General features: G+C 49.6%; 2 protein-coding genes across 2 annotated transcripts; one reads left to right on the plus strand and one right to left on the minus strand.

Moving 5' to 3' along the window:
* Positions 1–315: 315 nt before the first annotated feature.
* On the minus strand, positions 316–1,047 carry nanos2 (nanos C2HC-type zinc finger 2). Its single transcript, XM_033014364.1, has one exon. The coding sequence runs from the start codon at positions 1,045–1,047 to the stop codon at positions 532–534; it is 516 nt and encodes a 171-aa protein (XP_032870255.1). The 3' UTR covers positions 316–531.
* Positions 1,048–8,585: 7,538 nt separating this feature from the next.
* On the plus strand, positions 8,586–20,134 carry fbxo46 (F-box protein 46). Its single transcript, XM_033014377.1, is given in 5 exon segments — positions 8,586–8,988; positions 18,034–18,753; positions 18,756–19,063; positions 19,065–19,821; positions 19,823–20,134. Coding segments are annotated over 4 exon segments (1,890 nt in total). The 5' UTR covers positions 8,586–8,988; positions 18,034–18,111; the 3' UTR covers positions 20,006–20,134.
* The last annotated feature ends 5,845 nt before the right edge of the window (positions 20,135–25,979 follow it).

Consider the following 25,979-nt stretch of genomic DNA (forward strand, 5'->3'; position numbering starts at 1 on the left):
TTTGGTTGACTTTAGCTGTCTATAAAACCTCTTTACTTATTTTACAAGTTTTAAAAGAAAGTCTCTCGTTTGGTTGACCAGCCTTCTACAAAACTTCCTTGCTTACGTTGCAAGTTTTAGAAGAAGGTCTCCCTTTCTGGTTGACTTCAGCCATCGACAAGGCTTCTCTGCCTGTGTTACAAGTTTTAAAATAAATTATCTTGTTTGAAGATAGAAACAAAATGCTGGAGTAACTCAGCGGGACATGCGGCATCTCTGGAGAGTTGGAATGGGTGACGTTTTGGGTGGAGACCCTTCTTCATAATCTTGGTTTGGTTGCCTTTGGCCATGTACAAGGTTTTCCCACCTGTGTTTCAAGTTTTAGAAGAAGGTGTCTTGTCCCGTTGACTTTGGCCATCTACAAGGTTTGTCTGTTACAAGTTTTAGAAGAAAGTCTCTTATCCAGTTGACTTAGGCTGCCTACAAGGTTTCTCTGCTTGTGTTTCAAGTTTTAGAAGGAGGTCTCTTGTTTGGTAGACTTTGGCCGGCCAGTCAGCGACGCGACTTCTTGCCCACTGAGTTACGCCCGTGGTTGCGGTAGAGGGATTGTTTGTCGGGGTTGAAGCAGCAATACTTCAGGGTGTGCGCGGAGTCGCCCGTGGCTTGGCACAGCGGGCAAATGTAGTTGCGAAGGATCGGGCACACCACCCTCCCGCCATCAGCCTTCAGCATGTGCGAGGTGTACACCTTGCGTGACTCGCCGTTGTGCTTGCAGAAGGTGCAGATGCTGCCCGCGTTCTTGCCGGGACCGTCACAGTCGGGCGGGGACTCGCTGGACGACGACAACAGCCGCGGGCGTACGGTGCCAGCGAAGAGGGGAGCGGGAGCGGCGGGCACATCCGCTGGCTCGCTATCATCCATCCCAGGCCGACACAGCTCCTCCACCTTCAGCGACAGCTGCAGGTAGTCCTTCCAGATGTCAAACTCCTGGGTTCCCAAAGCAAACCTGGGAACAATCCTCTCCATGGTACCATCCACTTCAACGCCCAGAACCACAGTGTACCACATCTCCTGGCCACAACCCATTAAAGGGACAGGAGGGAGGGGAGGGGGGGGAGAGGGGAGGGGCACTGAAATAACAAGAGCATTTTAAATTTAAAGACCACTTGTCATCTGCTCTTGCAGGCTTCAGGTTGCAGCCACTTTACACTCCCCCCCCCCCCTCCCCATCACTCACTGCATCCAACCAGGTCATTCACAGCTCCACACAGTCGCCTTGTTTATTTTGCTCTCTCTTTCTTGTTTCTTTGAGTGAATGCTGGCTGCAAGATCGACTTTGCAATGAAGTGCATTCCCCCCCCCCCCCCACCCCACCCCCTTTACCGTGTGCATGCATGTTAGTTGCAGGTGTCAGTGTGTGTATATGTATGTATCTGTGTATGTATATATATATATACATATATATATATATATATACACCTGTATATTTATTTTATATATATATGTATTATATATGTGTGTGTATATATATATATATATGTGCTTGTGTATATATGTTTGTGTGTCTGCGAGTGTATATATGTTTATGTATAAAGATGTGTGTGTGTATATTATGCATGTCTGAGTATATATATGTGTGTGTATATATGTGTGTGTATATATATATATATGTGCTTGTGTATATATGTTTGTGTGTCTGCAAGTGTATATATGTTTATGTATATAGATGTGTGTGTGTATATTATGCATGTCTGAGTATATATATATATATGTGTGTATATAGGTATGTATATGTGTGTGTGTGTGAATCTGTGGAATTCTCTTCCACAGAAGTCAGTGGAGGCCAATTCACTGGATGTTTTCAAGAGAGAGTTAGATTTAGCTCTGTGGACTAATGGAATCAAGGTATATTGGGGAAAAAAGCAGGAATGGGGTTTGGATGATCAGCCATGATCATATTGAATGGCGGTGCTGACTCGAAGGGCCGAATGGCCCACTCCTGCACTTGTTTTCCATGTTTCTATATATGTATGTGTGTGTGTGTGTGTGTTAGGTGGAGAGTTGTGGAGACTAGAGTACAAAATAATGTAATCCCTTTTGTTAACAAAAAGACACAAAGTGCTGGAGTAACTCAGGGGGTCAGGCAGCATCTCTGAAGAACATGGATAGGTGATGTTTCATGTCGGGACCCTTCTTCAGACAGGTTTGTATGTAAATTGTCCCTTGTGTGTGTAGGACTCCCTGTGGTGGATGTTAAACTGTGTTCATTGTGTGTTTTGTTATTTTATTCTATGTTATGTCTGCAAGGTACGCAATTTTGTTCAGACTGAAATGTCTGAATGACAATAACATACTTTATAGGATAGTGTTAGTGTGCGGGGATTACCGGTCAGCGCGGACTCCGTGGGCCGAAGGGTCTGTATCTCTCAAATAAACTAAGCAAAAAAATTTGTGAATTGACAAAATATTCAATAGGAACTTGAGAGGCGTTTTTCACACAGAGGGTGATGGGTGTATGGAGGTAGTTGAGGCTGGGACATTGGCTGGCAACATTGAAAGGACTTTGGACTGGTACTTGGATGGGAAAGATTTAAAGGGAGACACAAAGGAACTGCAGATGCTGGAATCTTGTATAGAATCTTGCAGCCCTACCATCTGCACCACTGTGCCACCATGTGTGTGTGTGTGTTGCATATAAATACATGCCTGTGTTAAATGCTGCTGTAAATAGGAATTTCTCGGTCCCTGACGATCTCTTGTTTCCCTCTCCCCTGACTCTCAGTCTGAAGAAGGATCTCGACCCGAAATGTCACATATTCCTTTTTCTCCAGAGATGCTGCCTAACCCCCTTGGTTACTCCAGCATTTTGTGTCTATCTTCGGTGCAAACCAGCATCTGCAGTTCCTTCCTACACAGTAGGAATTTCCTGGTGTGGGAAGGAACTGCAGATGCTGATTTAAACTGAAAATAGACATAAAAAGCTGGAGTAACTGAAGAAGGGCCTCGACCTGAAACATCACTAATTCTTTCTCACCAGAGATGCTGCTGCCTGACCTGCTGAGTTACTCCAGCACTGTGTCTATCTTCTGTGTAAACCAGCATCTGCAGTTCCTTCTTACCCAGTTGACAATGAAACGCTCTTGGCCCTTCAGATCGGTAGGTGAGGGTCACTTTAAGGCTGCAGACTAAAATTGCAGAGTAAACACTCCCGCCCTCACAGAGAAAGGTTAGGCTGTATTTATTGGCGGAGAGTGGGACTCTGGACTTAGATTGAGAAAGATCAGTTGGACTTTGCAGACAGACTGGCTCCAGCCCACCAGTCCCTGGGGAAGTCCATATACATTGTTTCTTTACATTGTCTGCGCTAATTCTTTGAAATCTGCGATGTTTTTGCACTAACAACCTTTTCATTATCTCACACATTCGGAGGAGATTTTAATGATAAAACGAGAACTATTAAAATGATTTCAAACCACATAGCATTTACCATTAGATTGAGATCACAGGAATTTGTCATTAAAAAAAATTAAATCTATCACCCCAACCATCTGCATTCTATATATTTACACTTTAAATACTGTTAATGTTATTAAGTAATTACTTAAATAGCACCAGTCTGCTCTGCCTTGGAAATTATGTTTGCAAAGATTGACATGCTTTAAGATAAACCAACTTACAAAGGTTAATTATTTTACCAAAATATAAGTACCTTACTTCGTTGGTAGGTTATTTCAACAAGTCGACTCGTGAATGCAGTTGTACAAGGCAGTGTATGTGTGTCTACTATATTTAGTTACTTCAACAAGGACATTGCTTCTATCACGAGGTCAGAAGGCGAGATGTATTCAAGAGTCCAGAGTGTTTTATTCTCATGTGTCCCAGATAGAACAATGACAATCTTACTGGCTGCAGCACAACACAATATGTAGACATAGTACACAGTAAACATAGAAACATAGAAAATAGGTGCAGGAGTAGGCCATTCGGCCCTTCAAGCCTGCACCACCATTCAATATGATCATGGCTGATCATCCAACTCAGTATCCTGTACCTGCCTTCTCTCCATACCCCCTGATCCCTTTAGCCACAAGGGCCACATCTAATTCCCTCTTAAATATAGCCAATGAACTGGCCTCAACTACCTTCTGTGGCAGAGAGTTCCAGAGATTCACCACTCTCTGTGTGAAAACAATATAATAACCGAGAAAAAAAGTTCAGTGTGATATATATGTATATGTGTGTGTAGGAAGGAACTGCAGATGCTGTTTTATACCGAAGACAAAACGCTGGAGTAACTCAGCGGGTCAGGCAGCATCTCTGGAGAGAAGGAATGGGTAATGTTTTGGTTTGAGACTCTTCTTCAGACTACTATATGAGGAGATGAGGAGGGATTTCTTCAGTCGTTTTCTTCAGGAACGTCACCTATCCATGTTCTCCACAGATGCTGCCTGACCCGCTGAGTTACTCCAGCACTCTGTGAAACGTCACCTATCCATGTTCTCCACAGATGCTGCCTGACCCGCTGAGTTACTCCAGCACTCTGTGAAACGTCACCTATCCATGTTCTCCATTGATGCTGCCTGACCCGCTGAGTTACTCCAGCACTCTGTGAAACGTCACCTATCCATGTTCTCCACAGATGCTGCCTGACCCGCTGAGTTACTCCAACGTTTTGTGTCCATCTTCAGTTTAAACCAATAGTATCTTTGGTTTAAACCAACATCTGCAGTCCCTTCGTACTACAATCCCCAGAAGTCACTGCGGTATTGAGCTACAATCCCCAGAGGGCATTGTGTTTGGTCCCGCCTAACTTCTTACGTCCTAGATGTACGTCTCCCGGAAGTGGGATTAAATGGCCTGAATGGAGGCGAGAGGCAGGACAAGAGAACAGGTAACACCTCACCTGTAACACCTCACCTGTAACACCTCACCTGTAACACCTCACCTGTAACACCTCACCTGTAACACCTCACCTGTAACACCTCACCTGTAGCACCTCACCTGTAGCACCTCACCTGTTACACCTCACCTGTTACACCTCACCTGTTACACCTCACCTGTTACACCTCACCTGTAACACCTCATCTGTGCATCTCATCTGTGCATCTCACCTGTAACACCTCACCTCTGCACCTCACCTCTGCACCTCACCTGTAACACCTCACCTGTGCACCTCACCTGTACATCTGGGCAATGGGTCACACCACACTGGGACTGCAGGCAAGGCCAGGACACCAACATTAAAGTCACTTACATGGATATCTGGAGTTGTGTGCTATGAAAATAATATTGCAACTTGTGTGACTTTGCATTTTAAGATGTTTTTGCATGGGTTCATTTTATTACCTGTTTGGTTGGTTCTTTGAGATGAAAATCACCCCAGAATGTCTGAGCCAACTGTAACCTGAGACTGAGCGCTTCTTGCAGCAGTCAGTAGCCGCTGAAGTATCACGGGGAAACAAGGAACTGCAGATGCTGGTTTGCCAAAAAAAAAAAAGACACACAGTGCTGGAGGTCTGGAATAAAGCAGGTTCCAAGTTCACAAATTATAGTAGAATTAGGCCATTCGGCCCATCGAGTGCACACCACCATTCAACCATGGATGTTCTCTGCCACCTAATCCCATTTTCCTGCCTTCTCCCCACAAACCTTGACACCTGTTCTAATCAATAATTTGTCTATCTCTGCCTTAAAAATACCCACTGACTTGGCCTCCACAGTCCTCTGTGGCAATGAGTTCCACAGATTAACTACTCTCTGACTAAGGAAGTTCCTCCTCACCTCCTTTCTAAAAGAGTGCCCTTTAATTCTGAGGCTGTGACCGCTGGTCCTAGACTCTCCCACCAGTGGAAACTTAAAGAACATGTTTAGGTGATGTTTCAGGGGACTCTTCGTCAGATTCATGGTTCCTTAGAGATGCCACCTGACTCGCTGAATTGGAAACAGACCCTTCGGGCCAACTTGCCTATGTTGACTAAAATAGCCCATTTGCCATGATCCCTCCTGCCTCTGTTTGGCCCACATATCACTAAACCTACTCTATTGTGTAGGAAGGATCTGCAGATGCTGGGTTACACTGAAGAAAGACACAAAATGCTGGAGTAACTCAGCGGGTCAGGCAGCATTTCCAGAGAGAAGGAATGGGTGACGTTTTGGGTCGAGACCCCGAAACCTATCCTATCCTCTCTATGTACCTGTCCATAGACACAAAAAGCTGGAGTAACTCAGTGGGACAGACAGCATCACTGGAGAGAAGGAATGGGTGATGTTTCGGGTCCCACACCGACCCTTCTTCTGTTCAAATGTGTTTTGAATGTTATGATGGTACCTGCCTCAACTCCCTCCTCTGACAGCTCGTTCCATATACCTACCACTTTTTGTATTAAGAATTTGCCCCTCAGATTCATATTAAATCTTTCCCCCCTCACCTTAAACCCATGTCCTCTGGTTCTTGATTCTGGAGTCCAGTTACTCCAGCACTTTGTGTCTTTTTTGTTGTAAACCAGCATCTGCAATTCCTTGTTTCTGGAAGGTTTATTTTGGTGTTCTTGGACTGTGGAATAATTGGAGACTGTCCGGAGGAAGGAACTGTAGATGCTGGTTTACAGCGAAGATAGATGGGCTGTGTTAGTACACTCTCTGAGGGAAACAAGCTCGCTGGCCCACATCCCAGAGGGACAGCCCTCCTGTATATACTGGCAAACTCCCAGACGCGCACTGTAAATACTTCCTCACACCCAGCCACACATAGTAAACACTGACATGACCAGGGATCGCAAACGATTAGAATCATAGAGTATCATAGAGTGATACAGCGTGGAAACAGGCCCAACTTGCCCACACCGACCAACCTGCCCCATATACACTAGTCCAACCTACCTGCCCTTATCCCTCCAAACCTATATAGCGCTATAAAAGCGCTATAAAAATAAAATTTATTATTATTATTATTATCCTATCCATGTACTGCCTAAATGTTTCTTAAACGTTCTGATTGTACCTGCCCCAACTACCTCCTCCGGCAGCTTGTTCCAGACACCCACCACTCTTTGTGTGAATAAAATTACATAGAAAATAGGTGCAGGAGTAGGCCATTCGGCCCTTCGAGCCAACACAACCATTCAATATGATCATGGCTGATCATCCACAATCAGCCCTTCAGGTTCCTATAAAATCGTTCCCCCTTCATCTTAAACCTAAGCCCCCTGGTTCTTGATTCCCCTACTTATAACGTTTAGTGCAAGATAAACTCCAGTAAAGGCCGATCAAAGATAGTCCGAGGTTCGCCAATGAGTTAGATAGTAGTTCAGGACCACACTCTAGTTCTTGATAGGATGATTCAGTTGCCTGATAACAGCTGGGAAGAGCTGGGATGTGCAGGGGATGGAGGGATATGGATTACGTGCAGGCAGAGATTAGTTTAACTCAGTGTCATTTACGGCACGGACATTGTGGGCCGAAGGGCCTGTTCCTGTGCTGTACTGTTGTATGTTCTATGTTCTGAAACCAGAGAAGCCTGAGCGTCTGCAATGGTAACATGTGACTATGAATCTACAACTGCAGATAGACACAGAGTGCTGGAGTAACTCAGCAGGTCTGGCAGGTACACAAAATTGCTGGGGAAACTCAGCGGGTGCAGCAGCATCTATGGAGCAAAGGAAATAGGCGACGTTTCGGGCCGAAACCCTTCTTCAGACTCTGGTCAGGCAGAATCTGTGTAGACTGCAGATGCTGGTTTATATAAAAGACTGTGCCTTTAACCGATCTATTCCTGGTAACTTCTAGTGTATTTTTGGTTTTATTGAATAGGACGAATAACCATAGATAGACACAAAATACTGGAGTAACTCAGCGGGTCAGGCAGCATCTCTGGAGAGAAGGAATGGGTGACGTTTCGGGTCGAGACTCTTATATCTGCAGTTCCTTCAGACACATATTGCTTGGGTCAGCAGGTTATTTATGTTGTTATTGAATAGGAGGGGTAACAGGAGTGTAGGAAGAAGGAACTGCAGATGCAGGTTTAAACCGAAGATAGACACAAAATGCTGGAGTAACTCAGCGGGTGCAGCAGCATCTATGGAGCGAAGGAATGGGTGACGTTTCTGGTCGAGACCCTTCTTCAGACTGAAAGACCTGAAGAATACCTGATTGATTGTATAAGAAGGAAATGCAGATGCTGGAAAATTGTAGGTAGACAAAAATGCTGCAGAAACTCAGCGGGTGCAGCAGCATCTATGGAGCGAAGGAAATAGGTGTTGTCTTTCTGCTGAAGAAGGGTTTCGGCCCGAAACGTCGCCTATTTCCTTCGCTCCATAGATGCTGCTGCACCCGCTGAGTTTCCCCAGCAATTTTGTCTTTCTGCTGACTGGTTAGAACTGAAAGAGTCTCGAGTCACCCATTCCTTCTCTCCAGAGATGCTGCCTGTCCCGCTGAGTTACTCCAGCTTTTTGTGTCTGTCTTTTGGAGCAGAGGATCTAGTATGTTTGCTTCGGAGTAACAGGTGAGTGCAATGGGTTAACTAACGCTGGCTGCCTGTTTGGAGCAGAGCTGACTCTACAGTGCGGAGTGGAGAGCTGCAGTCCACTCTGTCTAACCAGGCCAGAGTAATCCCTCCATCCATATATAGGCATGCCGTGAATACTCTGTCATGATACGCTCCCGCAGCCTCGCAAGTGTCTGTCAACAAATGGCCTTCCTCGTTTAGCTTTGCAGATGTTGTTAAGGCCGGCGGATTTGCAAAAACCTCCTGAGCCTGCCCGGGAGACACATGCACCTCTGCTGAGGAGCGAGAGGAGGCGGTGAGACACAGCGCCGCAGAGGGAGGCAGCAAGCAAGAGACAGACCCCTCCCTGTGTTGATCTGAGCGTGTGAGAGTGAGTGTGTGTGTGTGCCCGACTCCAGTACCGTCCCACCCCCCGGGCCTGCAATCGCATGGCAGAGCAGAGGACTGGACTAAGCAGCAGCCCCGGACAGCCGCTACACTCCGCTGACTGTTCCTTTGTGATGAAGGTGAGGAGGGGGGAGGCTGGGGCACTAATGTCGACTTTAACAAGCTCCCCGCTGAGCTGCGAGCAGATGATATATTAGCTGTGCGGGAAGGAACTGCAGATGCTGGTTTGTAACCCGAGATAAGACACAAAATGCTGGAGTAACTCAGGCGGCATTTCTGGAGAGAAGGAATGGGTGACACTTGCACAGACGTGTCTGCAGAAGGGCCTCCACCCATTCTGTGTCCCGCTGAGTTACTCCAGCATTTTGTATCTTGTCTTGTGTTGAAACCAGCATCTGCAGTTCCTCCCTGTTCAGGTTTAACTCAAAAGTAGGAAGCCTGAGGATAAATTTCTCACTGCAGGGGAGGGGGGAGAGGGTGTGGGACAGGCTGGGATTAGCTGGTGTTTGGGGTGGAGGTTGCTAGGTGCAGAGGCGGTGAGCTGGATGTGGTTTCACTAGGGTGACAGGGAACACAGGGACAGCCGCTGGTGTCTGTGGCAGGCTCTGGCTGAGGCATTGCTGTGTTGCACGGCAGGCCTGTCATTGTAAGATGGCCCCTTACACTCCAGGAATAATAATGGATCAATAAAGGGTGATGACAGCATCAGGACCAACAGCGGAGGAGGGGGGAGGGAGGTGGTGGAAGAGGAAGGCATGCTTTAAAAACATTGCAAGGACATTACCTCCCCTTGAGTTTCTGGGAGACATGATGGCACAGCGGTAGAGTTGCTGCCTCACAGCGCCAGAGACCCGGGTTCGATCCTGACTACAGGTGCTGTGTTTGTACATTCTCTCCTTGACCGCGTGGGTTTTCTCCGTGCGCTCCGGTTTCCCCCCACACTCCAAAGACGTACAGGTTTCTAGGTTAATTGGCTTGGTGTAAATGTGAAGATTGTCCCTGGTGTGTGTGTAGGATAGTGTCAGTGTGCGGGGATCGCTGGTCGGCGCGGACTCGGTGGGCCGAAGGGCCTGTTTCCGTCTGAGCGAAAGTAAAACTAAACCTCAGGTAGACACAAAACGCTGGAGTAACTCAGCGGGACAGGCAGCATCTCTGAAGAGAAGGAATGGGTGATGTTCCTAAAACAACCTCGCAGGTCCAGGTCAGCTCCTAATGGTAAAGCAGGTGTGTTACTCCTCTCCGCCTCTGTCAGTATCTCGACAAGAGTGAAGACTGTTTTATTGTCATATGTCCCGAGACCGAGCAATGAAATCCTTACTTGCAGCAGCACAACAGAATATGTAAACATACTGCAGGCCCACCGCCGATTTTGCAGTATCTTTGCTTCCAGAATCTGGATTATCCGTTTTGCCAAACCAACAGAGGTCACTCCCTCCGAGAGGAGTCATAGTGTGATCCAGTGTGGAAACAGGCCCTTCGGCCCAACTCGCCCACACTGGCCAACAATGTCCCATCTACACTAGTCCCACTTGCCTGCGCTTGGTCCATATCCCTCCAAACCTGTCCTATCCATGTACCTGTCTAACTGTTTCTTAAAGGATGGGATAGTCCTCTGACAGCTCGTTCCATACACCCACCACCCTTTTTGTGAAAAAGTTACCCCTCGGATTCCTATTAAATCTTTTCCCCTTCACTTTGAACCTATGTCCTCTGGTCCTCGATTCCCCTACTCTGGGCAAAAGACTCTGTGCCCGATCTATTCCTCTAATGATCTTATACATCTCTCTAAGATCACCCCTCATCCTCCTGCGCTCCATGGAATAGAGACCCATCCTACTCAACCTCTCCCTATAGCTCACACCCTGGCAACATGCTGGTAAATCTTCTCTGAACCCTTTCAAGCTTGACAATCTCTTTCCTATAACATGGTGCCCAGAACTGAACACAATATTATTTTGTATTGAATTTGGATATTGGATCTTATTGAAACATATAAGATTATTAAGGGTTTGGACACGCTAGAGGCAGGAAACATGTTACCAATGTTGGGGGAGTCCAGAACCAGGGGCAAAGTTTAAGAATAAGGGGTAAGCCATTTAGAACGGAGATGTGGAAACACTTTTTCACACAGAGAGTTGTGAGTCTGTGGAATTCTCTGTCTCAGAGGGCGGTGGAGGCCTGTTCTCTGGATACTTTCAAGAGAGAGCTAGATAGGGCTGTTAAAAATAGCGGTCAGGGGATATAGGGAGAAGGCAGGAACGGGGTATTGATTGTGGATGATCAGCCATGATCACATTGAATGGGGCGATGCAGGCTCGAAGGGCCGAATGGCCTACTCCTGCATCTATTGTCTATTGTCCATTGTCTAATATTCTAAATGTGGTCTCACCAATGTCTTATACAACTGCAACATGACCTCTCAACTTGTATTCTTAATACTCTGACTGATAAAGGCCAAAGTGCCAAAAGCCTTTTTGACCACCTTATCTACCTGCGACTCAACCTTCAAGGAACCATGCACCTGTACTCCTAGATCCCTCTGCTCTACAACACTACCCAGAGGCCAATCATTTACTGTGTAGGTCCTGCCCTTGTTCGAACGCCTCACACTTCTCTGTGTTAAATTCCATCAACCATTCCTCCGCCCACCTGGCCAATCGATCCAGATCCTGCTGCAATCTTTCACAACCAGCTTCACTATCTGCAAAACCACTAAATTTTGTATCATCAGCAAACTTGCTAATCTTGCCCTGTATGTTCTCATCCAAACCATTAATGTAGATGACAAACTGTAACGTGACAAGGGTCTTGACGTAAAACGTCACCTATCCATGTTCTCCACAGATGCTGCCTGACCCGCTGAGTTACTCCAGCACTCTGTGAAACGTCACCTATCCATGTTCTCCCCAGATGCTGCCTGACCCGCTGAGTTACTCCAGCACTCTGTGAAACGTCACCTATCCATGTTCTCCACAGATGCTGCCTGACCTGCTGAGTCACTCCAGCACTCTGTGAAACGTCACCTATCCATGTTCTCCACAGATGCTGCCTGACCCGCTGAGTTATGGTGCAGCAGCATCTATGGAGCTAAGGAAATAGGCAACGTTTCGGGCCGAAATCCTTCTGGAAATAGGCAACGTTTCGGGCTGAAACCCGGAAGGGTTTCGGCCCGAAACGTTGCCTATTTCCTTAGCTCCATAGATGCTGCTGCACCCGCTGAGTTACTCCAGCACTCTGTGAAACGTCACCTATCCATGTTCTCCACAGGTGCTGCCTGACCCGCTGAGTTACTCCAGCACTCTGTGAAACGTCACCTATCCATGTTCTCCAAAGATGCTGCCTGACCCGCTGAGTTACTCCAGCACTCTGTGAAACGTCACCTATCCATGTTCTCCACAGATGCTGCCTGACCCGCTGAGTTACTCCAGCACTCTGTGAAACGTCACCTATCCATGTTCTCCACAGATGCTGCCTGGACACACTAGGGGGAGTTTACAGAAGCCAATTAACCTACAAACCCGCACGTCTTTGGTGTGTTGGAGGAAACCGGAGCACCCGGAGAAAACCCACGCAGTTCACGGGGAGAACGTGCAAACCCCAGACACACTGACAGCACCCGCGGCCAGGATCGAACCCAGGTCTCTGGCGCTGTGAGGCAGCAGCTGTGCCACCGTGCCAACCCTGTGGGAAGTCCATCAAACTTCCCAGTCAGTCCATCAAACTTCCCAGTCAGTCCATCAAACTTCCCAGGCAGTCCATCAAACTTCCCAGTCAGTCCATCAAACTTTAAGTCCAGTCCATCAATCTTTCATAGACCATAGTGAGAACTGAAACCTATAACAGTGGCGTTAGGGGCATTGAGTATAAGAGTCAGGAAGACATGGATAGAGTGGATGTGGAGAGGGTGTTTGCACTTGGTGGCTCAGCGGTAGAGTTGCAGCCTCGCAGCACCAGAGACCTAGGTTCGATCCCGACTACCGCTGCTGTCTGTACGGAGTTTGTACGTTCTCCCTGTGACCTAAGTGGGTTTTCTCCGAGATCTTCAGTTTCCTCCCACACTCCAAAGACGTGCAGGTTTGTAGGTTAATTGGCTTGGTGTATGTGTAAATTGTCCCTAGTGTGTGTAGGATAGTGTTCGTGTGCTGGGATCGCTGGTCGGCACGGACTCGCTGGGCCAAAGGGCCTGTTTCCGCCCTGTATCTCGAAAACAAAACTAAAATAAGTGGGAGAGTCTCGAACCAGATTGCATAGCCTCAGGATAAAATGATGTAACTTTGAAAAGGAGGTGAGGAGGAATTTCTTTAGCCAGTTGGTGGTGAATCTGTGGAATTCATTGCCACAGACGGCTGTGGAGAGCAAGTCAAGGGATATTCTTTAGGCGGAGATTGACAGATACTTGATTAGTACGGGTGTCGGGGGTTATGGGGAGAAGGCAGGAGAATGGGGTTGAGAGGGAAAGATAGATCAGCCGTGATTGAATGACAGAGCAGCCTTGATGGGCCGAATGGCCTACTATGACTTAAGACCTTGTTGAACATCGAACAGTATGAGCAACATAGAAGCGTGTCGGAATCAGAAGCACCACACTGGCAAATAGAGTGATACAGCGTGAAACAGGCCCTTCGGCCCACCTTGCCCATGCTGACCAACATGCCCCATCTACACAAGTCCCGCCTGCCCACATTTGGCCCATATTTCTCTAAACCTGTCCTATCCATGTACCTGTCCAAATGTTTCTTAAACATTGTGATAGTCCCAGCCTCCACTACCTCCTCCGGCAGCTTGTTCCATGCACCCACCACCCTTTGTGTGAAAAAGTTACCCCTCAGATTCCTATTAAATCTTTCCCCCCTCACCTTAAACCTATGTCCCCTGGTTCTGGATTCCCCTACTCTGGGATATTGTGCATGCTGTGAATGTGCCGGCTTTACAGGTCATATTTCTTTGGTGTCTCATTGAGCGGCAACATTGATACGAGGTTGTTTTATAATTCAGGAGCTGTGCGGACTAGAATGCCAAATGCATCTGTCCTCTCCTGCAATGCCGGCTACGTGCAAGCCTCTTTAACCGTTGTAACGCTACCAGCGAATCCAATTGCCCGCTAAACTACTGCACGTAACCAGGTCAGCTTGCCCTGTAGATCTGTGGTCCACAAGTGTCTATACCAGCAACATCAGGGTGGCCCAGGTTCTAGGCTCCAAATTAAAGGACCTTCTTTTAGGTGGGAGATGAGCAGAAATTTCTTTACTCAGAGGGTGGTGAACCTGTGGACTTCTTTGCCACACACGGCTGCAGAGACTTCTGCAGTCTTCTGCTTCTTGCATATGGCGTGCACAGCCTAAAGTTGTAGGACAACTTGATCTATTTGATTGTGCACGCCAGGTTGATTGCATTCGTTGAAACAGGGCAGACCACGTGAAGGTTGCAACCTCCCACCCCAGAGACTAAGTCAATGGGTGGAAACAGGTCCTTCGGCTCAGCGAGTGGACCATCGATCACCCGTTCACACAATAGACAATAGGTGCAGGAGTAGGCCATTCGGCCCTTCGAGCCAGCACCGCCATTCAATGTGATCATGGCTGATCATCCCCCATCAGTACCCCATTCCTGCCTTCTCCCCATATCCCCTGACTCCGCTATCTTTAAGAGCTATCTAGCTCTCTCTTAAAAGCATCCAGAGAACCTGCCTCCACCACCCTCTGAGGCAGAGAATTCCACAGACTCACCACTCTCTGTGAGAAAAAGTGTTTCCTCGTCTCCGTTCTAAATGGCTTACTCCTTATTCTTAAACTGTGTGTGGCCCCTGGTTCTGGACTCCCCCAACATCGGGAACATGTTTCCTGCCTCTAGCGTGTCCAAGCCCTTAACAATCTTACATGTTTCAATGAGATACCCTCTCATCCTTCTAAACTCCAGAGTGTACAAGCCCAGCTGCTCCATTCTCTCAGCATATGACAGTCCCGCCATCCCAGGAATTAACCTTGTGAACCTACGCTGGGCTCCCTCATAGCACACCAGTTCTATGTTATCCCAAAGATAGACACGGAATGCTGGAGTAACTCAGCGGGACAGGCAGCATCTCTGGAGAGAAGGAATGGGTGACGATTTGGGTTGAGACCCTTCTTCAGACGGAAAACAAGTGCCATCAATTCCTTCTCTCCAGAGATGCTGCCTGACCCGCTGAGTTACTCCAGCATTTTGTGTCTATGGGGAGAAGGCAGGAGAATGGGGTTAGGAGGGAGAGATAGATCAGCCATGATTGAATGGCGGAGTAGACTCAATGGGCCGAATGGTCTTGTTCTGCTCCAAGAAGTTATGAACAAACCCGTACATCTTTGGGGTGTGGGAGGAAACCGGATCTCCTGGAGGAAACCCACGTGGTCACGGGGAGAACATGTCTGTCCCTCCTCTCGTTGCCATATTGCCTGCGGCCACATCAGATGGTGCTTCATAAATGTTGTATCCATATAACATATAACAATTACAGCACGGAAACAGGCCATCTCGGCCCTTCTAGTCCGTGCCGAACACTTATTCCCCCCTAGTCCCATCTACCTGCACTCATACCATAACCTCCATTGCTTTCCTGTCCATATACCTATCCAATTTATTTTTAAATGATAAAATCGAACCTGCCTCCACCACTTCCACTGGAAGCTCATTCCACACAGCTACCACTCTCTGAGTAAAGAAGTTCCCCCTCATGTTACCCCTAAACTTCTGTCCCTTAATTCTCAAATCATGTCCTCTTGTTTGAATCTTCCCTACTCTCAGTGGGAAAAGCTTATCCACGTCAACTCTGTCTATCCCTCTCATCATTTTAAAGACCTCTATCAAGTCCCCCCTTAACCTTCTGCGCTCCAAAGAATAAAGACCTAACTTGTTCAACCTTTCTCTGTAACTTAGGTGTTGAAACCCATGCAACATTCTAGTAAATCTCCTCTGTACTCTCTCTGTTTTTGTTGACATCCTTCCTATAATTGGGCGACCAAAATTGTACACCATACTCCAGAATTGGCCTCACCAATGCCTTGTACAATTTTAACATTACATCCCAACTTCTATACTCAATGCTCTGATTTATAAAGGCCAGCACACCAAAAGCTTTCTTTACCACCCTATCTACATGAGATTCCACCTTCAGGGAACTATGCACAGCCATGTGACACCAATTCTACTGGCACCAACAGACGACCTAAACTGAAAAGATAAGAAAACCTTCATACGCCAAATGTAGGTTTAGACTTATTATTGTCACGTGTACCGAGGTACAGGGAAAGGCGTTGTTCTTCATGTTATCCAAACAGATCAGACACACAATCAGGTCAAACTCCAGTCCAACAGGTGGAGCAAAGGGGAAGATACAGAGTGCAGAATATAGTCTCAGCTTTGTAGCGCATCAGTTCCACAGACAATGTCCAATGTCCACAATGGGGTCGAGGTGAATCGGACAGTACCCTGGCTTATGGAAGGACCGTTCAGAAGCCTGATAACAGAGGGGAAGAAGCTGTTCCTGAGTCTGGTGGTGCGAGCTTTCGAGCTTCTGTACCTTCTGCCGGACGGGAGCGGGGAGAAGAAGGAATGACCGGGGTGGGACAGGGACACGTCTTTGATTATGTCGGCTGCTTTCCCGAGGCAGCGTGAAGTGTAGATGGAGTCGATGGTGGGGAGTGTGGACTGTGTGATGGACTGGGCTACATCTACAATGGTGGGGAGTGTGGTCTGTGTGATGGACTGGGCTACATCTACAATGGTGGGGAGTGTGGACTGTGTGATGGACTGGGCTACATCTACAATGGTGGGGAGTGTGGTCTGTGTGATGGACTGGGCTACATCTACAATGGTGGGGAGTGTGGTCTGTGTGATGGACTGGGCTACATCTACAATGGTGGGGAGTGTGGTCTGTGTGATGGACTGGGCTACATCTACAATGGTGGGGAGTGTGGACTGTGTGATGGACTGGGCTACATCCACAACTTGGGGCAGAGCTGTTCCCAAACCAAGCCGTGGACCAAGCTTCGCCAAGTCAAGCCTAACATTAAAAATGTCTGAATATGCTACATTTTCAGCATAAAATTACGTGTGGAATAGATTTGGTAATTATCAAATAGTTTGGGCAAACATAGAGGAGTATTCTATTGGGCATAGAATGATGTAAGGACAGAGGGGGAAGATTTAAAGGAACTAAACTAACACTGAACGCAAATAAAACCACACGAAAACTATATTGAAACTAAATATTAAAACTAAAAACTAAGCTAATGTCAGAGCTTTTTTTTAAAATTGTTTTTTGTCTGTCTATCTATCTATCTGTCTATCTATCTATCTATCTATTAATCTGTCTATCTCTCTCCATCTCTCTCCCTATCTCCCTCTCTATCTCTCTCTCTCTATCTCTCTCTCTCTCTCTCTCTCTCTCTATCTCTCTCTCTCTCTCTCTCTCTCTCTATCTATCTATCTATCTATCTCTCTATCTCTCTATCTATCTCTCTCTCTATCTCTCTATCTATCTCTCTATCTATCTCTCTATCTCTCTATCTATCTCTCTCTCTATCTCTCTCTCTATCTCTCTATCTCTCTCTCTATCTCTCTCTCTATCTCTCTATCTATCTCTCTATCTATCTCTCTATCTATCTCTCTATCTATCTCTCTATCTATCTCTCTATCTCTCTCTCTATCTCTCTCTCTATCTCTCTCTCTATCTCTCTCTCTATCTCTCTCTCTATCTATCTCTCTATCTATCTCTCTATCTATCTCTCTCTCTATCTCTCTATCTATCTATCTATCTATCTATCTATCTCTCTATCTATCTATCTATCTCTCTATCTCTCTATCTCTCTATCTATCTCTATCTCTCTATCTCTATCTATCTATCTCTCTATCTCTCTATCTATATCTATCTCTCTATCTATCTCTCTATCTATCTCTCTATCTATCTCTCTATCTATCTCTCTCTATCTCTATCTCTCTCTCTATCTCTCTGTCTCTCTATCTATCTCTCTATCTCTCTATCTCTCTCTATCTCTCTCTCTCCACCTCTCCACCTCTCCACCTCTCCACCTCTCCATCTCTCTAACTAATTATTGACGATAATATGCACAAAGCTAAATTATTCAACACAAAGTGGCCAGCACAATATAATTAAACCCAGTTTTGTTTCTCAGGCAGAGTTGACTGCGGGGGGTGTCGTTGGAACTGAATGATCTGCCAGGTGGTGGAGCGGACTTGGCGGGGCACGAACCATGGAGGAGAACACGTTCTCTCGGATCAGACTGTGGTGCCCGCGGCCATTTGGCACCTACCTCCAGAACAGGCAGTGCTGCATCAGTCTGAAGAAGGCCGCGGGCGAGGCCAAGACTAAAGAGAATGAGGCGGGCGGTTTGGAGACGTCTCGGCCCCCCAGCGGAGCGGGCAGTGGAGGGGAGGGTGGGCAGGAGGAGGGGCAGGGAGAGGAGGGGAGGGTCATGCTGGACACCTGGTACGTCATCAAGCCGGGGAACACCAAGGAGAAGATTGCATTCTTTGTGGCCCACCAGTGTGGTGGCGTGGGGACTAACGGGCGGAGTAACGCTGTCAAGGTCAAGGGCAGTTGGGCCATGGACGGCACCAAGCCCAAGCGGAGGAGGAAGTCTCACGAGCCGGTCAAGGGGGTCCCGGTGGTCTCGAGGGACCCGTGCCATTCGTCCCAGGGCCCCCCCTGCCTCTGCCCGGAACCACTGTGCGAGGCCGAGCTGGTGTCCGTGGCCGAGATGGTGGCCAGAGTGGAGCAGAGGGTCACCTCGACCCTGAGGTCACAGCCCCGTCCACCCCTGAACCCAGTGGGGACGGGGTGGGCTCTGAGAGTCACTCCCCCCTCCCCAGCTCCGAGGGGGAGATAGAGGGGGAGGGGGAGATAGAGGGGGAGGGGGAGATAGAGGGTGGAGACAGTCGCGTTGCCGAAGCCATAGCCAGGATCGAGTCCGCCCAGAGAGGGGGGTTGGGAGGGGACGAGTCTGAGCACCCCAATGGGCGAGGGGGGCGGAGGGGGGGTTCAGGGGTGCCCGGCAGGCGAGGTGAGGATCGCCTTCAGAGTAGCGAGTGGCGGGGGAGGGGACGGGCGATCAGGCTCCGAGCCGCAGCAAGGCAGATCTTCATGAGTTGCAACCACTCGGCAGTGGGGAAAATCACCTGCGACCTCTATCAGATCTCCCCCTCCTCTCACCCCCTCTGCCCCTCCCAAACACAACCAAAACCTGGACGTGGAGATGGGGCCAGCGCGACCCGCCCAGGAGCCCAGGACAGACCCTCCAGAGCCCCTCTCCTCCTCCTCCACCACCTCCTCCTCCTCCTCCCCTCCCTCCGACAAGGGGCCATCTCCGCGAGACTGCAGGAGTGGGTTCCATGTGGAGGTGGTGGTGACCGGAGGGGTTGACCAGTGCCTGGTGTTTGGTCGGGACGGGGCGCCTGGGGACAAGGAGGAGGGGGTGTGTGTGACGGTCAGCCAGGACTCCAAGTGCCCCTCGTGCGAGGAGCCCCCGCCTGGTCAACTCTTCTTCCTCCACTCCCTGGCCCAGAGTCCGCAGTCCGAGGGCGGGAGGAGGGCCGGAGACGACGGGGAGATGAAACCGCGGGCGGAGAAGGAGGAGAACTCGGTGCTGCTGAGGCCCCAGGAGGTGGACAAAGAGCCTCCACTGTACTGCCTCTACCGGCACGTCTCCCACGACTTCCTGGAGATCCGCTTCAAGATCCAGCGGCTCCTGGAGCCGAGGCAATACCTGCTGCTCCTGCCCGACCACGTGACGGTCAAGATTCTGGCCTTCCTGCCCACCCGCTCGCTGGCCGCCCTCAAGTGTTCCTGCCACCACTTCAAGGGGGTGATCGAAGCGTACGGTGTGCGAGCCGTGGACTCCCGTTGGAACAGGGACCCCCTGTATCGGGACGACCCCTGCAAGCAGTGCAAGAGGCAGTACGAGGAGGGGGGACGTGTCCCTCTGTCGCTGGCACCCCAAACCTTACCACCACGACCTGCCTTACGGACGATCCTACTGGATGTGTTGCCGGAGGAAAGACCGCGACGCTCTGGGTTGCCGGATTGGCATTCACGACAACAACTGGGTTCTGCCGGGGGAGACTGCCAAGAGGGAGGAGGGCAGGTAAACACCTCCAGACATTGGGACCCTCCCCCACCCCACTCGTTGACTGAACGTTCTGGATTCTCCTCTACACTAGAGCTATTTAATTTTTTTTTTGAAATCGTTGGAAATGGGGAATGGTGTTGAGAAGGTAACGAGAGGGAAAAAACGGAAGCATGATACAGATTGTGTGTGTGTGTGTGCGCGCGCGCGTGTGAGTGTGCGAGAGAGAGAGACTGGTTTTAATCCCCCATTATATCAAGTACATTACCACAAAGTAATTTAATTTCGATCAAAAACTTCAGCCTGATTTCACCTCCACCGATCATATGTCAACTCACAACTGAATGTACAAAGGGCCGTCCCCTGCTCTGCACTTTGTCTCGTGTCTAGAAAGGTCGGGGAGGGGGGAGAGGGGGGAGGGGGTGGGATTCACGGGATCAGAGGTAAAATTAGCTGACCCTCAAACTCCATCCCTCATCTCCGTCCCACCCTTCCCCCTTCTCCCCTCCCTTCCCCTGTACCCACTCTCACTGCCCCTTCAATGGACAGAGAGAATACCCCCACCCCCACGCCTTCCACAGAAGATAGACACAAAATTGCTGGAGTAACTCAGCGGGGCAGGCAGCATTTCTGGAGAGAAGGAATGGGTGACGTCTCGGGTCGAGACCCTTCTCCAGTTTCGACTGGGTGACAAGACGCCACCCATTCCTTCTCTCCAGAGTTGCTACCTGTCCCGCTGAGTTACTCAGCAATTTTGTGCCTATCGTCAGAACTAGAGATACAGAGTGTTGGCTGTAGAGGTTGGGGGGGGGGGGGGGGGGGGGGTAGGGAGGGGGGCGTGTAGACTGAGCGGAGGACATGACAAGTTTCACCGCACCTCCCCCTGCTGTAATGAAACATGTGCAAGATTCAAGGACTCAGATCGATGAGGGAGCAAGCACGTGGTGAAGTGCATAAATTGTTATTTATTAAAGCAAACATAATTAAAACACAGAAACTCTTATCAACTATCAATAAAGAAACAATACAAGATAACTCTTACACCCCTCTGTATATTTGAGTCTCCTGTCTGGCACTGGCTCACACCAAGGCCCTAGATCTCCCTCTCCTTCGTTCCCTCTCCCTCCCCTCCTTCCCTCTCTCTTTCCTTCTCTCTCCTTCCCTCTCCATCTCTCTCTCCCTCCCTCCTTCTTCCCTCTCTCCTTCTCTCTCCTTCCCTCTCCATCTCTCCGTCCCTCTCCTTCTCTCCTTCCCTCTCCCTCTCCTTCCCTCTCTCTCCCTCTCTCTTTCCTTCTCTCCTCCCCTCTCCATCTCACTCTCCCTCCCTCTCCATCTCCTCGTCCCTCCCTCTCTCCCTCTCCTTCCCGCTCTCCAGCTCCTCCCTCTCCCTCACCTCTCTCTCATCCCCCCCCCTCTCCCCTCTCCTTGGTGAAGCTATTTTCTCTCCCCGAAGATGAAGCACAAACTCTCATGTAAAACATGCATTTGTATAATAATTTACCGCTAAGAATAAGTCAAGTGAGCTATCCTTGATCCCACAATGGCGCTAGTTATAATCATCATAATCGTAATTTATTAGTCAAGAATGTTTTGCAACTACGACGAATTTGATTTCCGTACAGTCGTACCAATAAAAGCAACAAGCCCCGCAAATACTTTAAAATTTGACATAAACATCCACTAGCTCGGTGTCTGATGGGACACATAACTCTAATCTTCAGTCTGAAGAAGGGTCTCGACGTGAAACGTCACCCATTCCTTCTCTCCAGAGATGCTGCCTGTCCCGCTGAGTTACTCCAGCATTTTGTGTCTACCTTCGATTCTACCAGCATCTGCAGTTCGTTCTTGCACTCAACGCCATTGTGGATAGCTAGCCTGGGACATAATCACCGGTTATTCCTTAGCGGTAAAATTATTATACAAATGCATGGGTTCTACCAAGAGAGTTTTGTGCTTCATCTTCGGGGGGAGGAAAGAGCTTCACCAGGAGAGGGAGAAAGAGGAAAGGAGAGGGAGAGAGGAAAAGGAGAGGGAGAGATAGGGAAGGAAGGAGAGAGAGGGAGAAGGAGAGGGAGAGAGAGAGGAGATCTTGGACTGTGGTGTGAGCCAGTACAGGACAGGAGACTCGATACGCAGAGGGGCGTAAGAGTTATCTTGTATTGTTTCTTTATTGATATTTGATAAGAGTTTCTGTGTTTTAAATGTGTTTGGTTTAATAAATAACTATTTGTGCCCTTCACCACATGCTTGCTCCCTTCATCGATCCGAGTCCTTGAATCCTGCACATGTTTATTCCAACTGCCCACCCCCTTTCCCCCTCCACCCCGTTGCCCATATCCTTCCCCCCCCCCCCCCCACAGTAGTAAGTATTACCCCGTGTCTGTGCCAGACCCCAACACCTCCCTGTGTGGGAGAACGTGCCGTATACCTCACCGTTAGCAAAAAAACAGGCAGCTGGTCACCCACACCTGGGCCTGTGGCCACTGGTCACCCACACCTGGGCCTCGGCTGTAGTCCCTCACCTGGGCCTGTGGCCACTGGTCACCCACACCTGGGCCTGTGGCCACTGGTCACCCACACCTGGGCCTGTGGCCACTGGTCACCCACACCTGTGGCCGCTGGTCACCCACACCTGGGCCTCAGCTGTAGTCCCTCACCTGGGCCTGTGGCCCCTGGTCACCCACACCTGGGGCCTGTGGCCACTGGTCACCCACACCTGGCCTGTGGCCCGCTGGTCACCCCACACTGGGCCTGTGGCCCTGGTCACCCACACCTGGGCCTCTTGCCGCTGATCACCCACACCTGGGCCTGTGGCCGCTGGTCACCCACACCTGGGCCTGTGCGCTGGTCACCCACAACCTGGGCCTGTGGCCGCTGGTCACCCACACCTGGGCCTGTGGCCGCTGGTCACCCACACCTGGGCCTCTGGCCGCTGATCACCCACACCTGGGCCTGTGGCCCCTGGTCACCCACACCTGGGCCTGTGGCCGCTGGTCACCCACACCTGGGCCTGTGGCCGCTGGTCACCCACACCTGGGCCTGTGGCCGCTGGTCACCCACACCTGGGCCTGTGGCCGCTGCTCACCCACACCTGGGCCTCTGACCGCTGCTCACCCACACCTGGGCCTGTGGCCGCTGGTCACCCACACCTGGGCCTGTGGCCGCTGGTCACCCACACCTGGGCCTCGGCTGTAATCCCTCACCTGGGCCTGTGGCCGCTGGTCACCCTCACCTGGGCCTGTGGCCGCTGCTCACCCACACCTGGGCCTGTGGCCGCTGCTCACCCACACCTGGGCCTGTGGCCGCTGGTCACCCACACCTGGGCCTCGGCTGTAGTCCCTCACCTGGGCCTGTGGCCGCTGGTCACCCACACCTGGGCCTGTGGCCGCTGCAGTCCCGACGCGACATGCAAACGAAAGCTGGTTGATTTCAAAAGGCTTTTTTTCCGGTTTAACAAAGTATCAAAACAGGTCCAGCTCAGCGTCCTGTTACTGGGGTGGACAGGGGTGGCGGACTTAAAAACCCCCCCCCCCCCCCCCCTCACAGTTTTGTTTTGTTTTAGCCGGTAATAAACTTGTTTCTCACTGTGACGTGAATGTGACTTGTTTGGGGTATTTCATCAGACTTCAAACCCTTTGCATGGTTGGGCCTGTCACTCGTGTTCATGTGATAGGAGCAGAATTAGGCCATTCGGCCCATCAAGTCTACTCCGCCATTCAATCATGGCTGATCTATCTCTCCCTCCTAACCTCATTCTCCTGCCTTCTCCCCATAACCCCTGACACCTGCACTAGTCAAGAATCTATCTATCTCTGCCTTAAAAATATCCACTGACTTGTGGCCTCCACAGCCGTCTGTGGCAAAGAATTCCACAGATTCACCACCCTCTGACTAAAGAAATTTCTCATCTCCTTCCGAAAGGAACGTCCTTTAATTCTGAGGCTGTGACCTCTAGTCCTAGACTCTCCCACTAGTGGAAACGTCCTCTCCACATTCACATCTCTGTGGTAATGTAGACACAAGAGGCTGCAGATAGATGCTGGACACCACAGGTCAAGTGTGTCTGATGGGTCATGATGCATGCCAGTGGACAATGAGGGTCACAGTCTTGCCCTCACCCTGATGGCCACCTTTGTGTGTGGCTGCATCAGGCGAAGCGTAGAGCCAAGGCACGTGGGCACCAAGTATCACTACCTATGTAGGAAGGAACTGCAGATGCTGGTTTAAATCGAAGGTAGACACAAAATGCTGGAGTAACTCAGCGGGACAGGCAGCATCTCTGGAGAGAAAGAATGGAGGTGACGTTTCGGGTCGAGACTCTTCCTCAGACTCAACCCATTCCTTCTCTCCAGAGATGCTGCCTGTCCCACTGAGTTACTCCAGCTTTTTGTGTCTAACTTCTGTTTAAACAAGCATCTGCAGTTCCTTCCTTCACCTTCGAGCACAGGTCCATTGGGCAGTGGTCAGCATGGAACGTCCAGGGAAAGGACTCCATGGATCCAGTGGCGTGGTTCCCAGAGCAGACTGCCCAGATTGTCAGGCCAAATGCCTTTTCGCCAGAACTCACCAACAAGCACCAAGACCTGGCTTGGCTGGCGGTGAGGGGAGCCCCCCCCAGTCAGATCCTTCCTGCACTGTCGGAACCTCACTACCAGCGCACGCTGCCCTCGGGACGGCTGCTATGGAGAGGAGACGGTTGCCCACCTCTTCGCAGAGTGTGGATTCGCAAAGAGAGTCTGGAGAGGTCTGCAAGGGTCCCTGGAACGATTTATCCCGAACAGCTCCGTCACAGAGGACTGTTCCCAGAGACACATTCAGAGACTGACATCGAGTGCTGCTGGAAGATCATCAACTCGGTGAAAGACTCTCTTCGGTTTGCCCGAGCGTTGTTGACCTCCCAGCAGAGCGAGATGTCCATCGGGGAATGTTGCCGACTGGCCCACTGCAGACTGCAGGAGTTCAGTTTAGTTTATAGTCACGTGTAACGGGGTACAGTGAAAAGCTTTTGTTGTGCGCTAACCAGTCAGTGCCTGCTGAGGGTCACACTGAAGGTGGGTGCAGCCACGCCAAGACTCTCATAAGGTCATAAGTGATTGGAGCAGAATTAGGCCATTCAGCCCATCAAGTCTACTCCACCATTCGATCATTGCTGATTTATCTCTCCCTCTCAACCCCATTCTCCTGCCTTCTCATAACCCCTGACACCCGAACTAATCAAGAATCTGTCTGCCGTAAAAATATCCACTGACTTGTGGCCTCCACAGCCGTCTGTGGCAAAGAATTCCACAGATTCACCGCCCTCTGACTGAAGAAATTCCTCCTCATCTCCTTCCTAAAAGAATGTCCTTTAATTCTGAGCCTGTGTGACCTCTAGTTCTAGACTCTCCCACTAGTGGAAACACGTCCTATCCACGTCCACTCTATCCAGGCCTTTCACTCTTTGTGGGGGAGGGCCACAGTCTAGGGTCCTTCCGCTGCTGGACATTCGGGGGCAGAGACCGCCGGGGACACTCCCTCAAACAAGGGAAGGGAGTTTACCCCATGAGGGCCAAATGAGTGGCAATGGTGTACATGTAACGTCAAAGGAAGATGCCAGCACCACTGGGTATAATAATATTGAATGCATTGGCACTAAGAATGTATTCAGAGTTTGCATGGTTTTTGTATTGTATGTATCTTATCATTGAATAAAGTTTATTTTTCAACAATAAAGACTGCAGATGCTGGAATCTTGAGCGGCGATGGGCTGGAGGAACTCAGCTGGGCCGGGCAGCGTCTGTGGAGGGAATTGGACAGAGAATGTTTCGGGTCGAGACCCTTCTTCACACTTACGACATACACCCTTGCCATTCATCTCCCTTCCCTTGTTTGAGGGGCGTTCCCACCGGATTCTGACCCCCAGTGTCAGACTCATGACCTGTAATGTTGCCTGTTCATTTTCCCTCCACAGATGCTGCCCGACCCGCTGAGTTCCTCCAGCAACTTTGTATTTTTTT

Source organism: Amblyraja radiata, chromosome 41 (genome assembly GCF_010909765.2).
Source record: "Amblyraja radiata isolate CabotCenter1 chromosome 41, sAmbRad1.1.pri, whole genome shotgun sequence".
NCBI classification, from domain to species: domain Eukaryota; kingdom Metazoa; phylum Chordata; class Chondrichthyes; order Rajiformes; family Rajidae; genus Amblyraja; species Amblyraja radiata.

Bases quoted from the DNA above. Each gene is read 5' to 3' on its own strand.
- nanos2 (XM_033014364.1), bottom strand. From the start codon at position 1,047: ATGTGGTACACTGTGGTTCTGGGCGTTGAAGTGGATGGTACCATGGAG.